Consider the following 13,695-nt stretch of genomic DNA (forward strand, 5'->3'; position numbering starts at 1 on the left):
TTTGTAATCATCATGCTTGAATTTCCCCTTTTGCTGATATCCAATCCAGGCAGTATTTCCTTTGTCTGCATATTGGTCCGGATTTTCTTAATCGAAAAAAATATACTAAAACGGGTAAAGGACCAGAAGACACTCCAAAGATGCGTTCAAAAGCGACCTCAAAGTCAGCCAACCCCCCAGTGCCTGTTGGAAAGAGGGGAGCGCCGTCACAAAATGTAAGTTCTACCACGCCTGAATTGATACAGATATATATATATAAATAAATATTGGTCCCTCAGGCAGTTCAACCCCAAAAGCTAACCAAAATGCACAAAAACAAGCACAATGATGGGCCAAAGGCAAAACGGCAAAAGTCACATATAGCCTCGAGCAGCAACCCGCCCAGACAAGTGCTAGATGTATATGTCTTTGGCAGCGGCGCAAGCGGCGAGCTCGGGTTGGGTGTCGCGCCGACAGACAAGAAGAGAGATCCGACCCTGGCGCGGTATCCCACTCGCAACCACCTCCTCGACGCCGGCGACAAGACCGGCGTGATCCAGGTTGCGGCGGGAGGCATGCACGCCGCCGCGCTCACGAGGGACGGTAGGGTCCTGACCTGGGGCGTCAATGACAACAAGGCCCTCGGTCGCGACACCAAGTGGGAGGAGCCCCCTGAAGGGCTTCCGGATGACGTTGCCGACTTGAACCCGTTGGAGAGTAGCCCGTCTGCGGTGGTTTTTCCGGTTTCTGCTGGGCGGTTGTCCATAATCCAGGTGGCGGCGTGTGACAGTGCCACCTTTGCGCTCACTGACGACGGTCAAGTGTATGGATGGGGATCCTTTCGAGTAAGCTTTCTATCTGCATATCCTCTTTTGAAGTATGCTTTTTTTGCCCCAGTTTATGATTTTCTAATCCAGACGTAGGGAAGTGATGGACTGTTTGGCTTCCTCTACGACTCCATCAAAGACAAGGCCAAACCCCGCCACGACGAGCTGCTACAGCCAGCCCCGGCTCTCATCCCTGGACTTGCCGGCATCAGAGAGCTATCATGTGGTGCGAACCACGTCCTGGCCCTGACACACACCGGAACGTTGTGGCTTGGGGTTCCGGCGAACAGGGAGAGCTGGGCCGGCGAATACTCGAACGACGTCGCTTCCAAGCCCTCATCCCACAGCCGGTCGGGCTGCCCAAGAACAAAATCGAACGTATATATGCTGGCTTCCATCACAATTTCGCCGTAGATATAAGTGGCAACATATACGCCTGGGGGCTTAATAACTATGGCCAGGCAGGTATACCGGCGAGCGAGGAGCAGCTGACTTTGCTCAAGCCCACCGTGGTGATCGGCTTGAAGGCTTTTCGTATCAATCACATGGCGGCAGGTTCGCACCACTCTTTGGCATGTACCGAAGATGGTCGGGTTCTTGCATGGGGTCGGTGTGACGACGGCCAGGTGGGAGTTGCCCTGGACGATATCCCTCGAGACCGCTTGAGGTTCGATTCGGCGCGGCGTCCTAGGATTCTCAACATACCAACTTTAGTCCCAGGTAAGAAAAACAAAGGTTGTGATAGCAGTATAGAATGTCCTCGTAGTGCTTGCTGACAAGTATTCTCACAGGTGTCGATGATGCTGTTTTTGTCGCTGCAGGTATAGATAATTCCATGGCAATATCTAAAGATGGAAGACTGTTTGGCTGGGGATTTTCGTCCGAGTATAGGACCGGCTTGGGAACCGAGGACACAGTTGAGCAGCCTACTTCTGTTAAGCGCGGTGATACTATTGGAAAGGTTGTCTCTTTCGTTGGCTGTGGTGGTCAATTTTCCATTGCTGCTGGCCCAAGATAATGTAGGCTAGAATTTAGACCTCTCTAGCTTTCAAGGCAGGAACTTGATGTTGATATGATATTTTCACGACCTATCAAAAGAGTATCCAAAGTAGTATTATGGTTGAAGAAAGGCGCGGTAGATTGCAGAAAACAAAAACAGAAAAAGGGTACAAAAAGCCGCCTGTCCCGGCTAGGGAATCAGGGATTTCTTTTATTCCAATAAGGCAAGGTGACATTCGTACCATGAAAAATGGCAGAAAAATCTTAGCAAAACACTTCCAGGTGGTCGGCAAAAGCCTGATGCTCGCAATGGCTCTGACCGTCAACACAACATTTAAGAGCCATCCTAGCATCTTAGTACACGGTCTGCTCTTTGTTCATAATCACTGCTATCAAACCCTCAACTTTCCTTCCATTTCGGAAACTTATAACCCTTTAGCCTGTTACCCAATCCGTAAGCCCAAATACCGTTTAGTTGGATTTTCTCCGATATTTATTCCTTTTATAAAGGTCAGCTATCGGTATTTGTGTTTCTCCTCATCAAGCAAACGGGAATGATTTAATTATACCAAGGAAGACCTTTTTCACCTTTTTCTCGGTCTGGCCTCACTTTTTATGCCCAAAAACCCCTACTTTTCCCGCCATTATCACTTGGCCTTACGTTTGTTCCTTTTCTTTCTTTTCTTTCCCCTCCCTCTCACTTTCACAAGACCCTACAACCTATTTTCTCTGGCTAGCAACTTTTGCCGGATATTGTTCTTTTCGTTACCACAATAACTCAGTAGGATCTGACAGGATTTGGATTCTTAGCTGTCTGAAAAAGTTATCATTTTCCCGTCTTTCCTCGCCCAGCTTTTCGTTTGGGCTACCCATCCTGGTTTGCTTGCTAGGTATGTTCATTTGATTTGAGACTCGACAGACTTCCAAGACTAACCAGAGTTTATTTGAGCATATATTCAGTTCACTTTTCTTTCAAAATTTGGGAAAGATGCCACCTTACCAAGCACCTCGAGTTGATGTGGACGAGGACGAGGACAACAACGAAGACTACGAAAACGTGGACCGTCTGACGAGGGAATATGGCAAAAGGCCTCGTCGTCCTATATTGATTGATGACGATGAAGTTGAAATCATCTCAGATGACGAAGAAAACGACGGGGGTTTGGAACATATAGACCTGACCGGAGATGACGAGGATCACCAAGGCGGCGAGGGCCACGACTTTTCCAGGAACCCAGGTCTTCAGCCGCACCAAACCCGCCTTGAAAGCTATCATCGCGACGGCCTAAGAATTTCCCCATGTACTTTGGTGGAGTTGTACCAGAAGCTGCAGCCGTTCAACATGGAGTTTTTGGAGGTCAAGGTGATTTATTCTCAGCCTGGAAACGGAGGGAGACAAGTATTTGTCCGCGGGATCCCGTACGCCCGAAACCGCTCGTTGAGGGCTATGCTGGAACGATACGGCAACGAGATCTGTCAAATCCTGGAGGTTGATGACAACGACCCCCGTCAGCCACAAGATCAAGCACTGGTCGAGATCGAATTTGCAGCCATCAAGCGCGTTCGGAAATTTACCATAACAAATACTCCATACCCGCAAAACTCATGCAATCTGGCAGATTTCAACGAGGACAAAGTAAAGGCTCAGCGCATGGGAAGACTGGTTTGCCGGTGGAGGCATACCATCTACTATCGTGACGCTGGTAGAAGGTCCAAGGAGAAGGCGCATAGATGGCGGCTAGAACATTTCAACGAGACCGATCTTCCCACAGCCGGGAAACATGACAGTCTCAGCATTAAAGGGTCCGACTTGGAAACAATGATGCGGTGGCGAGGAGGAAGAACCAAAGGAGGTTCATATTTCCCAGGCAACCGTCCGCCCACCATTGACCTCTTAAACGAAGACAAACACAACAACCACAGCAATAAACCAGCCCGGGGTCAAAGATACATCTTTGGGACATGTTCTGTGGTGCAGGAGGCGCTTCTCAAGGCGCCCGGGCAGCAGGCTTCCGGTTGGGTTACGCCGTTGAACACTGGAACCATGCAGCCGCCACGTACCGTCACAACTTCCCTGAAGTGAACATTTTCGAAGGTGATATTTTCGACTTCATAATGCGTAGCAGCCTCAGGTTCGTTGATGTTCTACATCTGTCACCTCCATGTCAATATTGGTCACCCGCAAAGACTCGTCCGGGCAAAAACGACGAGATCAACATGGCCGCCTTGTTTGCATGTGGAGATGTCGTCAACAAACTGCGTCCTAGACTCTTTACCCTGGAGCAGACGTTTGGCATCTTGCGAGAGATGCATAGACCCTACTTCAGCAAGCTCATACAGAGCTTTAGTACTTTACGGTACAGCCTCGAATGGGGTATTGTGCACCTACAGGATTGGGGTGTTCCTCAGCCGAGGAAGAGACTAGTAATGATCGGATCTTGCCCCGGCGAGGTATTGCCTACGCTTCCTCCCGCATCTCACGGAAACGCCCCTGGACTCCGGCCGTTTACTACAGTCAACAACGTCCTTGCCAACATCCCGCGCGGCGCACAACTGCACGATGTTCAAAAGGCCGAACGTCTGGGGGCCGCTGGAGCACCCTGGGACGGTAACACGATACTTCGGGAGACTCTGTGCTGTGGCCGTGGCAAGATGTGCCACCCAAGTGGTCGGCGGCTTTTCACCGAGAGAGAGTTGGCCGGGCTTCAGGGCTTTCCTCACTTTTTCGAATTTCAGGGAAGCAGCGTCATCAAGCAGATTGGAAATGCTTTCCCACCTTCGGCTGTAGAGCACCTTTACAAACATCTCCTCGACCACCTGCGCAAGGTTGACGGTGTGGCTACGAGTGCGAGTCCGGTTGCTAGCACTCAGACCCGGCCTGCACGGCACCATGTCGCGATGGCAGTACGTCCTCGGAGGAACGAAGTTGTCACCATTGAAGATAGCGACAACGAGAGCACCTCCAGCTCTGTCGTCATTTGTGACAGGCAGGAGTCCCCTATCATCATCAACAACAACAACAACAACAACAACAACAACAACAACAACAACAACAACAACAACAACAACAACAACAACAACAACAACAACAACACACCACAGCGCCGGGCCTTGATGCTTCCACGCTATCCCGAGAGCATGGTCGTTTGTGGAGATGAAGACGACGAGCCTGAAGACTACGATCCTGAAGACTCGGGCAGTGACGTAACAATGGACGGCGAAGAGGTTCCCTTTGCTGAGTTTCTGGCTCGCCGCCAATCTGGGGCTGCAAACCAATAAAGGCTGCACTATATGAATTCGCTTTATCTCACCATCGACAGCTTAACGGTTGTACCACGCGCCATACCCAGTGCTTCATCTCTTTACCAATTCTTGTCAATATATGGGTGAGACCGATCCCCAGTGTTTATCAACGAAGGGGATGGGGGTTTACCGGTTTTCTTTCTTGTCTCCCCTTTTCGTTAAATACGAAAGACTGTCTTTTGTCTGAATCCTCAACTCCGACCAAGCTTTCACTGTATACCTGATCTGTTTGTTTCAGTTCTTAACCTCTCGTTCTCGCTAAAAAAAGAAGATATGTGTGTGGCCGGTTAGTATTTTTGTCTTCATCCTTTCCCCCCCATTTGATCCTGGAGACCCCAACAAAGCGGACGATAAGAATAGAAATGTGTCGGCGTGTCAGTGCTCACTTACAGGTGGACTATGGAGTTGGCGAAGAACGTGAGCTACATTCCACAATGTGGACTTTGGGATGATAATGAAGGACTGAGGGCCGGATTCCAATCCCGTTCAAGGCCTTCCCGCCTTGTATCCCGTAGCATACACCGCATAGAACAATTAATTCTAATACATGAGAATCTGAAGGTACGCATTCCTTTATCATGTTGATATTCAATGCCTCCAATAGGTACTCAAGGGCCAATCCATCCATGCACGCGTTCAGACTTCAATCTGTTAAAGATATATCCAAAATCGCTTTTGGAAACAAGAGAAAAGAAAAAAAGAAGAAAAGAAAACAAGAAGCAAATTCAATCCCATACCAAATGCCCCTCAAAATAAACCCCTTGCGCCTTTCCGTGAATGTCCCGTTTTATCGATTCCGTTTTGTCTAAGATGGTGGTGGCTTGATAGATCGCCAAACGTACGCTTATTAAATCAAAGGGCCTGACATCAACATTTTAATCCTCCTCACTGACGTCGCTCTCCTCCGCGGCCAACTCCTGTTCCAGGGCTGCCTCAAGATCTTCCTCCAGGTCGCCGAAATCATCCTGGTCGGGCTTGTCGTAATCGTTATAGTTGGCGTTCTCATCCTCTGGCTCGTCCTCCTCCATGGCCTCGGCGAGATCGTGGTCGGACTCCGGCTCACCATCCGCATCAGCGTCCTCGTCATCCTCATCGTTATGGTCCTTGATGAATTCCGAGAAGCGCCGTGTTGGTTGAGAGAATGGCGGCGAAAAGGCAGCGCCTTTGTTCACCCGAGGTTTGGCCTCCTGCGAGTCGGTGTAAACGATCTCGAGGCCGTCATCAGAATCCTCGTCGTCCTCATCGTCCGAATTGACTTCCTTCTTTTTCTGTTTTTGTGGTGGCGGCGAAGCAGGAGACGGAGCCGACGGTGCTTGGGGTAGGACCATAGTCTCTTGCGGCGCTGCGGGCTTCTGAGGGGGCTTCTTGGCGACCTCCTTCTTCTTTGGAGCCTGCTTCTTGGGTTGTCTTAAAGCAGTGTTCGGCTTAGCCTTGCCTGCAGCCTTGCCGGTGCCCGCGATTGCTGCCGCTTTTTGCTCCAGATGCCGAGGAACTCCATGGCCCGATAGGAACGGATGTTGCTTCTTTAGTGATGCTGGGTCGTCGTTGTCGGGCGTGCCGACGAGGTTCATATTGAAGAGCGAATCGAGCTTGTGTAGAACAAAAGTGCGTTTGTTGGGGTCAAAGACCAGCACGTACTGGCTGTCGTTCATGGCGCGGGTTCCATTGTAGCTGTATTTGGTGCCATCGGGCTCGCGAAACGCCAGGTCAAACGTGCCACTGCCGGGCTTCGACGGGGTTATTCGTGCGCTCCCAGGTGCTTCCTCTGCTGGCCTGTGGTTGTCTACGCGGGTGGAAGGTCCTGGATTAGTCCTCTGTTGCGGGTCAAATCTTGGGGCAGTAACACTCCAATTGCAGCCTTACATCGAACGCCCGTAAAGACCTCTTTAGTACTCTTCCCTAAAAGCTCGTCGCCAATTACAACGCGAAACTTTTCTGGTTTGGTCGGGTCGACCATGCTGCCGGAGGCAGCCATGGTTTCTGTCGGCTGTCAAGAGCCACACGACCGACCAGAGTAGAGAAAGGCTTGGTACGAGACAACGCCGCTTGCGGCTTCAATCGGCTGACGGTAAAATTACAAAAAGTCGCTAGGCAAGATTTTGGTATTGTAACAGCACTTCTGCACGCGATAGTTGAGTAGGTAGGAAGTCATTCAATTGGTGTAGTTGTGGTAGAAACAAGGCAATTGAGAGAATAAAGTAGAAGTGAACAAAACAGAACAAAATGCACGGGCGTGTTGCTGACAGGAAGAATTGCAGTGATTCAGGTGTTGCTTGCTATCATCACAAGACAAGCCTAAAGGTTACCCTGTACCATGTGCAGTCGACAAAGAGTTGGCACGGTCCAGCGTCGACATGAAATCAAGGGCCCAGGTGGGGTGAGGGTGGGGGCCGATTGACGATACACAAAGAAGCCCACCAGCCACTGTACAGATCAGGCAGGCACCTTGTCGGAAGTAATCAGCACGAGGTGACACCACTCATCAAGGTTTTGATTGATATGGAACAATCCTTGCCCCTTTTGGATGATTATTGAAGTTCCGGGCTTCCTTGTTGTCGAGTACGTAGTATTTCCGTACCGACAACGACGACGACAACGACAATCGATTATCCAATAAAGTTTATTTGCACCATTCTCGCTATCCTCTCTGTTCCGTCTGTGGTTTTTCAGTTGACCCAGAGACCCAGAGCATTTGTGCTCCATATTTTCTCTAAATTCTTGGTGTTTTGCCATCTCTTTGCTCTTGCAAAACATACTTATAAATAGACATCTATTTTTTTCTCTGACTTTTTAAGTATTACCTTTCGATCTTGACTTGCGCCCTGATCATCTTCTATTTTATTCTGTCCTATTCTGAATATTTCTGTTTTCTTTATTAAGAGATCTTGGACAGTGCGAGCCTCACTGCTCTTGGACTGCAGTTCAATCAGTCGCCAGCCTGTCGCGATACTCCACGCTAGTGACGCCCGAGGATGGAGTCCGCCCCGCCGAAATCGAACCCCGGATTTACCTCCTCGCTGTAGTGTACAAAATCGAACATCGAGGTATGGACTAATGACATGTGCGTATGACAAATTTCTTGATTTGACCAGAAAGTGCAAGGCGAACTAGATTCGCCGGTCGAGGACCAGAATCTTTTCCGAGAGCTATATACCGCAATATAGAAAGTCCATAAATATTCAATATTACCAACATAAGTCATCTTCCTATCTACCTCCCAAGAGCTATGACGCTTTGGTTTGTAGGTCTCAAGACCGGGTAATTAGTCTGGTGATCGTTGGTCCTGATGAAGCGGTCCGTTGACGGCATCGATGGTTGCTTTTGGGACTGTAAGTGCTTCTCTAGTTCTGCAGACGTAACGGTCTTCTCACTGTCCTCCTCTCTGGGCCTTTGAGATGGCAAGAGAAAAATTATTCTGGCAAAGAGTTTATCGAAAAAATCCTTAAAGCCAAGAATCTCAAGCGTTAAGCGATGACTTCAACAAAGCGGTAGCGTATACCTAGGAGCAAATAAAGAGTGGCAGGATCGTCATCAAGACTGGTGGTTTGGCAGCCGGAACGGGAGTCGTACTGCCAGTGAATGTCAAGAAGGCAAACGGGCTCTATACAAGCGACTATGCTCAGCGAAGAGGTGGTTTCTTTTTATCATAGAAGACCGGGTCGTGACTGACGAGCTCATGAGGCAGACAAGTCAGGCCTCTTATTTTTGACGACGGCAAAGCAGCAAAAAAAGAAAAACAAACTCGTCTCTGGGTCAGAACTACAGAGCGAAGCTCGGTGGGCAACAAGAAGCCAATACTTGAGCGTGGGTATTTGTTCAAAGTACTGATTTGGTAACGAAAGATGGAGAGTATTGAGAAATTCTTTTGCCACAATAGCCGTCTCAGGTAGAGTTCTGGACTCTTAATACCTTTCTAAACTCTTGTTCACCTGGGCTTAGCTGCTACCGAACCACAGAAGGGGGGCATGTTCTTTGATGCTTTGCTCCACTCGCCATTATTGGTGATATACCAAGGAGTGGAACATAGGGCTCTTTCTGTCTTTGCGTGGAAAAGCAGATGCGATCCGTTCATTGATGACGGGAAATTTCTAGGGATGGTGATGGAACTTGTGTCCAAAAGCAACTCCTAACTTAACCCAAGGCAGTTTCTTTATTTTGAACTTTTTAGGAAGGAGGTTTCCGGGGGCCGGGGAGCCATCACGCCTGCCAATGGAAAATATCAGCACGGATATGTGCCCCGCTCAACGCACCCCTTTGCTCGCAATGGCCAGGGTGGTGTCCACGACAAATGGATCGATAAGTACCTTAGCGTAAGCAGTAGCTAGGCAGATACACTTTTACGGTTCTTGGGTACCTACCTGACCTTCTTTGACCTCGGATGGAAGGCAGGCACCTTGTACTGACCAAAGTCGCGTCAAAGCTTCAAGTCAACGAGGAATTTACCTCTAGTCTGGTACCAGTTACTCCGGCAGGCAAAGGCCTCGAACAGACTGTCGAAAAACCGCTGGAATCTTCAAACTCAAGCACTCTCCGGGTTCCATTGTGCTGACGGACCGAATCTCAGCTTCCGAGCACAGCCTTACCAACAACCATCCACCCATGACCAGATATGAATTTAACCGGTAGTTTGCTCGTTTCGATTGAATACGAAAGCCTGCGCATAGCCAATCCACCAAAAGCACAGGCAAACAAACTGCAATTGGCTTAAGGCGTGGTACAAGCTACCCGCATCCATCTTCCTTCCTTCTCACCCACGGTACAAACGTACATTGTGCCACACAACCAGAACTCCTCTATGGGGTTGGTCACGTCGTGATCCACAAGGCCGGTCAGCCATGGGTGCGCTTTCTTTACACAACAGCTTGCCACCCCGCAGGGTTGCCTTCCTGTCATCTTCTGACCTTTTGACAAATGAGTGTTGGTTTCTAGGGGGCCCTTTCACAAAACACTTGCTCATTTGCAACGGGCTCACAGGCGCGACCTTAAATGATCGCTGCCCAACCCAACTGGCGAGGCTACCTCACCTAACTTACATTTAAGTTGTAGATGCTGCTTCTCCTTGTGCGCAAGTCTGCACGACAGCTAGGTGGCACATGCGAACACAAGGCCCAATTTCCAATTCAACTGGTTGGCTCGGCTTTGATTGCCCTCCATTGTCAATCCTTTCGAAGGACCTAGAGCAACCCTCCGACGACCTTCATCCCAGCTATAAGCTTATGCGACCAGAAGTTTGTCCGGTAGAAGACGCACACATCATCCCATCTTCTGCATGTATCCTCTGATTGTCTGTCAGCCTCTAGGTCTATCGCCTGCTGCGTCAAGTATCAATCCAAGATGTTGGGTCGACTAAGGGCTAGCTGCGTCTTGGCATCAGCCTTGGGGCTTGCCTTGACTAGAATCGCGCAGGCTTATACTCTCGACCCCAACTCTACAGGTGCGCATATACTTCTTCCTGTAAATTAGGGACATAGGCTGTTATCTCACGAAGCTCACGCTATGTGCTTCGATAATCCCAGACTCGGTCAAAATGATTTCTAGACAAATTGCAGACGACATGATTGACAATTACTACTTTGGCCACTTGCCGGGGAACCAACCTGGGATACTACCAAAGCCATACTACTGTAGGTAATATTCCCAACTAGCCCTTGGGGTCCCCTACTGACACCAGTCGACGACTTTGCACAGGGTGGGAGGGCGGTGCTTTAATGGGCGCTCTGATCGACTATTGGTACTACACAGGTGACACCAAATTCAATAAAATGACTATGGAAGGTCTCCTAGCCCAAGTCGGCGAAGAAAAAGATTACATGCCGGCAGCCCAGGCCTTCAACGAAGGCAACGATGACCAGGGCTTCTGGGGAGTGGCGGTTATGGCAGCGGCAGAGTACAGGTTTCCCGATCCACCCCCTGATAAACCACAGTGGTTAGCGCTCGCGCAAGCCGTCTTTAACACGCAGGCGTCGCGCTGGGACATGGGCAACTGCAATGGCGGGCTACGTTGGCAGGTGTATGACTGGAACAACGGCTTCGACTACAAAAACACGATTTCCCAGGGGTGTTTCTTCAACATAGCATCCAGACTGGCGCTTTATACCGGCAACACCACGTATGCTGAGTGGGCAGATCGGGCATGGGACTGGATATGGGGCATCGGAATCATCAACACGGAGACATGGTGGATACAGGACGGTGCCAGGATCGCGGGAAACTGCACCAATATAACCCCCTACGTGTGGACCTACAATACAGGCGTCTTGATGCATGGCGTAGCGGCCATGTACAACTTTACGACCGGCGCATCACGGCAGAGGTGGGCGGACCGGCTCGATAAGATTGTCGACATGGCCAAGATCTTTTTCAACGGCACGAACAAGGACGTCATGTCCGAAGTGGCTTGCGAACCCGTTGGGCGGTGCAACATTGACCAACAGTCTTTCAAAGCATACCTCTCGCGCTGGATGGCTGCCACTACGAAATGGGCACCCCAGACTTCTGACCGCATCATGCCATTGCTGAGATCTTCGGCGGTCGCTGCAGCACAGCAGTGCACTGGCGGCGAGAATGGTCGCATGTGTGGTTTGCGGTGGATAGATGAAGGGCGAAACGACGGGCTTTTTGGACTAGGTCAAATGATGGCGGCGCTCGAGGTCGTTATAAGCGTCATGGCTGTCAACTCGAGCGCGCCTGTGACAGATAACTCGGGTGGTACGTCGCGGGGCGATCCTGGTGCTGGTGGTAGAGACATTGGCAGGACAAGCTTCGAAACGTTTGCGCCCATCAGCTCAGGAGATAGGGCTGGAGCGTACGCGCTTACTGTGGCCAGTCTGGTAGGCCTTTTCGCAGCTGTTGTGTTCGTGCTGATGGACGAGACGGAGAAGAAGTCATGGCCGCAGCGGTGGTCAGAGTTGCGCTTATTCATTGTGCACGGAGGGAGGTCCGGTGATGGCGCGGCCACTATAGTAGCGGGAGGTTTACTGCGGAAAAAGGCTCCGTCCGCGGAGGAAAAGGGCAAGGCCGTCGATGCTGTTGGTGAGGTGCATAGATCCGACAGCGATGGAAGTACCGGCACCGCAATTGCAGACGCCAACCGAACAAAAAATGTCAACAGTATGCGGGTATTTTCCATGGGTCCGATCTCTGTCAGACAAGCCCCTGACAGCGGATCTGCTCCTGAACAAGGGGCAGGTTTTCGAAGGTCTGCCACTCATCAACTCGAGAGGTCAGGACCGACATCAACTAAGCGCAACTCACTCAAGAAGTCCGCGGCGCCGAGCAGTCCAAGACCGTCCAGAGTATCTGCCTAGTGGGCGAAAGAGGGCAGGCGGCTGCGCAAGAAAAAGATGCCGACCTCAGAGGTTTGAATAGGAAAGAAACATACGCTGTAATGTCAGCTGAAGTTTATGATGCAACGACCCGCCCTTGACTTGGATCTTTTGGCTATGATCGGAATACTGCCAGGCTATAACATGATTTCGATATTCCCATTTCTTGTATATTGGAATAACTCGCATTTACTTATGTAACGAGGGAACGAGGTCGGAAAGACGATTACAACATCGACAAAATGCATGACTGAACGACTCTTCTTTTTTTGGCATAGCATCAACAAGGATAGGATATGAAAAGGGCGCATACATTGACAGGCAGTTCTTTCAAATTGCATGCTCAGTAATCGTGTTGTCTATTTTGTCTTTCTTCCAGGAACATTTGTCTCAAGTACATGCTTTTTTCGGGTAATCAATTGTCTCCAAACTGCTCCTTCGGCACTGCAAAGAGATATGTGGAATTATTCAGACGCTTCTGTCAGAGAATGAAGGTGCTTGCTTGCTCATCGGAACATGGCTATGATGGCTGCAGGACATGGAAGAGCACCACGGAAAGGATCTCATCCTTGTTACATATTCAACTCAGGCCTCTTATTTGGTGGGTGTTTCACGCACCTAATTGCTACATACTCCAGGCGGTAAACCAGCAAAATTGTTTGTTTAATCGCAAGCTAATCGTGACAAAACTTTGTTCTTCCCTTCTCCCTCCCAAACACTTCTCTCGTGAGCATTGTTATAGGTGGTTAAGTCCATCATACATTCGCTATCTCGGTAAGCAATCTACACAGTGGTGTTGATCTAGATACTTGATTTCTGACTGCAACCGTTCTACTGATCTTACGGATGTGCGTCGTGGCACAACATTACAAGCCTATCATGGAGCAAAGAAGTTTCTTTAAGCATGTGAGTATTTACTGTATATAAGTCTCACGTTATCATGCATCTGCTCTTGGAAATAAGAGTTTCGCTACCCTTATTGGTCAGCCCTGGTGGCCAAGATGAAGGCTCATTTGATGGCTTGGCTTGAAGGTTTGTTTAAAAATTAAGCTAGAGTAGGTACCTACCTACCCACCCAGGTACGAAGTACATGCCCTGTTTTAATACCCCGCCATAGCTTAAAGAAAGGTATAAAAGACGCAGGAAATCCCCAGGGATGACCTTAGCGCTTACGCACATGCAGTGCATGCAAAAGTGGCACTAAGGCCTAATACGGATATCCAGCTTGCCAGACCTCGGCTGAGTAAATCATATAGGCCCGA

General features: G+C 49.6%; 3 protein-coding genes across 3 annotated transcripts; 2 read left to right on the forward strand and 1 right to left on the reverse strand.

The window, feature by feature from the left end:
- Position 1: 1 nt before the first annotated feature.
- On the forward strand, positions 2 to 5,084 carry PgNI_10583 (uncharacterized protein; the record flags this gene model as incomplete). Its single annotated transcript, XM_031130556.1, has 7 exons — positions 2 to 215; positions 321 to 824; positions 903 to 1,127; positions 1,154 to 1,526; positions 1,598 to 1,779; positions 2,794 to 3,884; positions 3,938 to 5,084. Exons 1-7 carry the CDS (start codon positions 141 to 143, stop codon positions 5,082 to 5,084), a joined length of 3,597 nt encoding a protein of 1,198 aa, XP_030979801.1. The 5' UTR covers positions 2 to 140.
- Positions 5,085 to 5,694: 610 nt separating this feature from the next.
- On the reverse strand, positions 5,695 to 7,376 carry PgNI_10584 (uncharacterized protein). The gene is made up of 2 exons (XM_031130557.1): positions 6,972 to 7,376; positions 5,695 to 6,891 (listed from the first exon to the last, which is right to left on the reverse strand). The coding sequence occupies exons 1-2, from the start codon at positions 7,081 to 7,083 to the stop codon at positions 5,984 to 5,986; spliced, it is 1,020 nt and encodes a 339-aa protein (XP_030979873.1). The 5' UTR covers positions 7,084 to 7,376; the 3' UTR covers positions 5,695 to 5,983.
- Positions 7,377 to 9,953: 2,577 nt separating this feature from the next.
- PgNI_10585 (uncharacterized protein) lies at positions 9,954 to 12,788 on the forward strand. Its single transcript, XM_031130558.1, has 4 exons — positions 9,954 to 10,345; positions 10,409 to 10,542; positions 10,625 to 10,732; positions 10,797 to 12,788. Exons 2-4 carry the CDS (start codon positions 10,443 to 10,445, stop codon positions 12,413 to 12,415), a joined length of 1,827 nt encoding a protein of 608 aa, XP_030979805.1. The 5' UTR covers positions 9,954 to 10,345; positions 10,409 to 10,442; the 3' UTR covers positions 12,416 to 12,788.
- The last annotated feature ends 907 nt before the right edge of the window (positions 12,789 to 13,695 follow it).

The sequence above is a fragment of the Pyricularia grisea genome, chromosome VII (assembly GCF_004355905.1).
Source record: "Pyricularia grisea strain NI907 chromosome VII, whole genome shotgun sequence".
Classification (NCBI taxonomy): Eukaryota; Fungi; Ascomycota; class Sordariomycetes; order Magnaporthales; family Pyriculariaceae; genus Pyricularia; species Pyricularia grisea.

Excerpts from the sequence above, each read along its gene's own strand:
- PgNI_10584 (XM_031130557.1), bottom strand. The coding sequence starts at position 7,083 with ATGGCTGCCTCCGGCAGCATGGTCGACCCGACCAAACCAGAAAAGTTT. Across the intron at positions 6,892-6,971 it reads GGTCTTTACGGGCGTTCGAT|ACAACCACAGGCCAGCAGAG; the intron begins GTAAGGCTGCAA and ends CCACCCGCGTAG.
- PgNI_10585 (XM_031130558.1), top strand. The coding sequence starts at position 10,443 with ATGTTGGGTCGACTAAGGGCTAGCTGCGTCTTGGCATCAGCCTTGGGG. Across the intron at positions 10,543-10,624 it reads TCTCGACCCCAACTCTACAG|ACTCGGTCAAAATGATTTCT; the intron begins GTGCGCATATAC and ends CGATAATCCCAG. Across the intron at positions 10,733-10,796 it reads ACTACCAAAGCCATACTACT|GGTGGGAGGGCGGTGCTTTA; the intron begins GTAGGTAATATT and ends GACTTTGCACAG.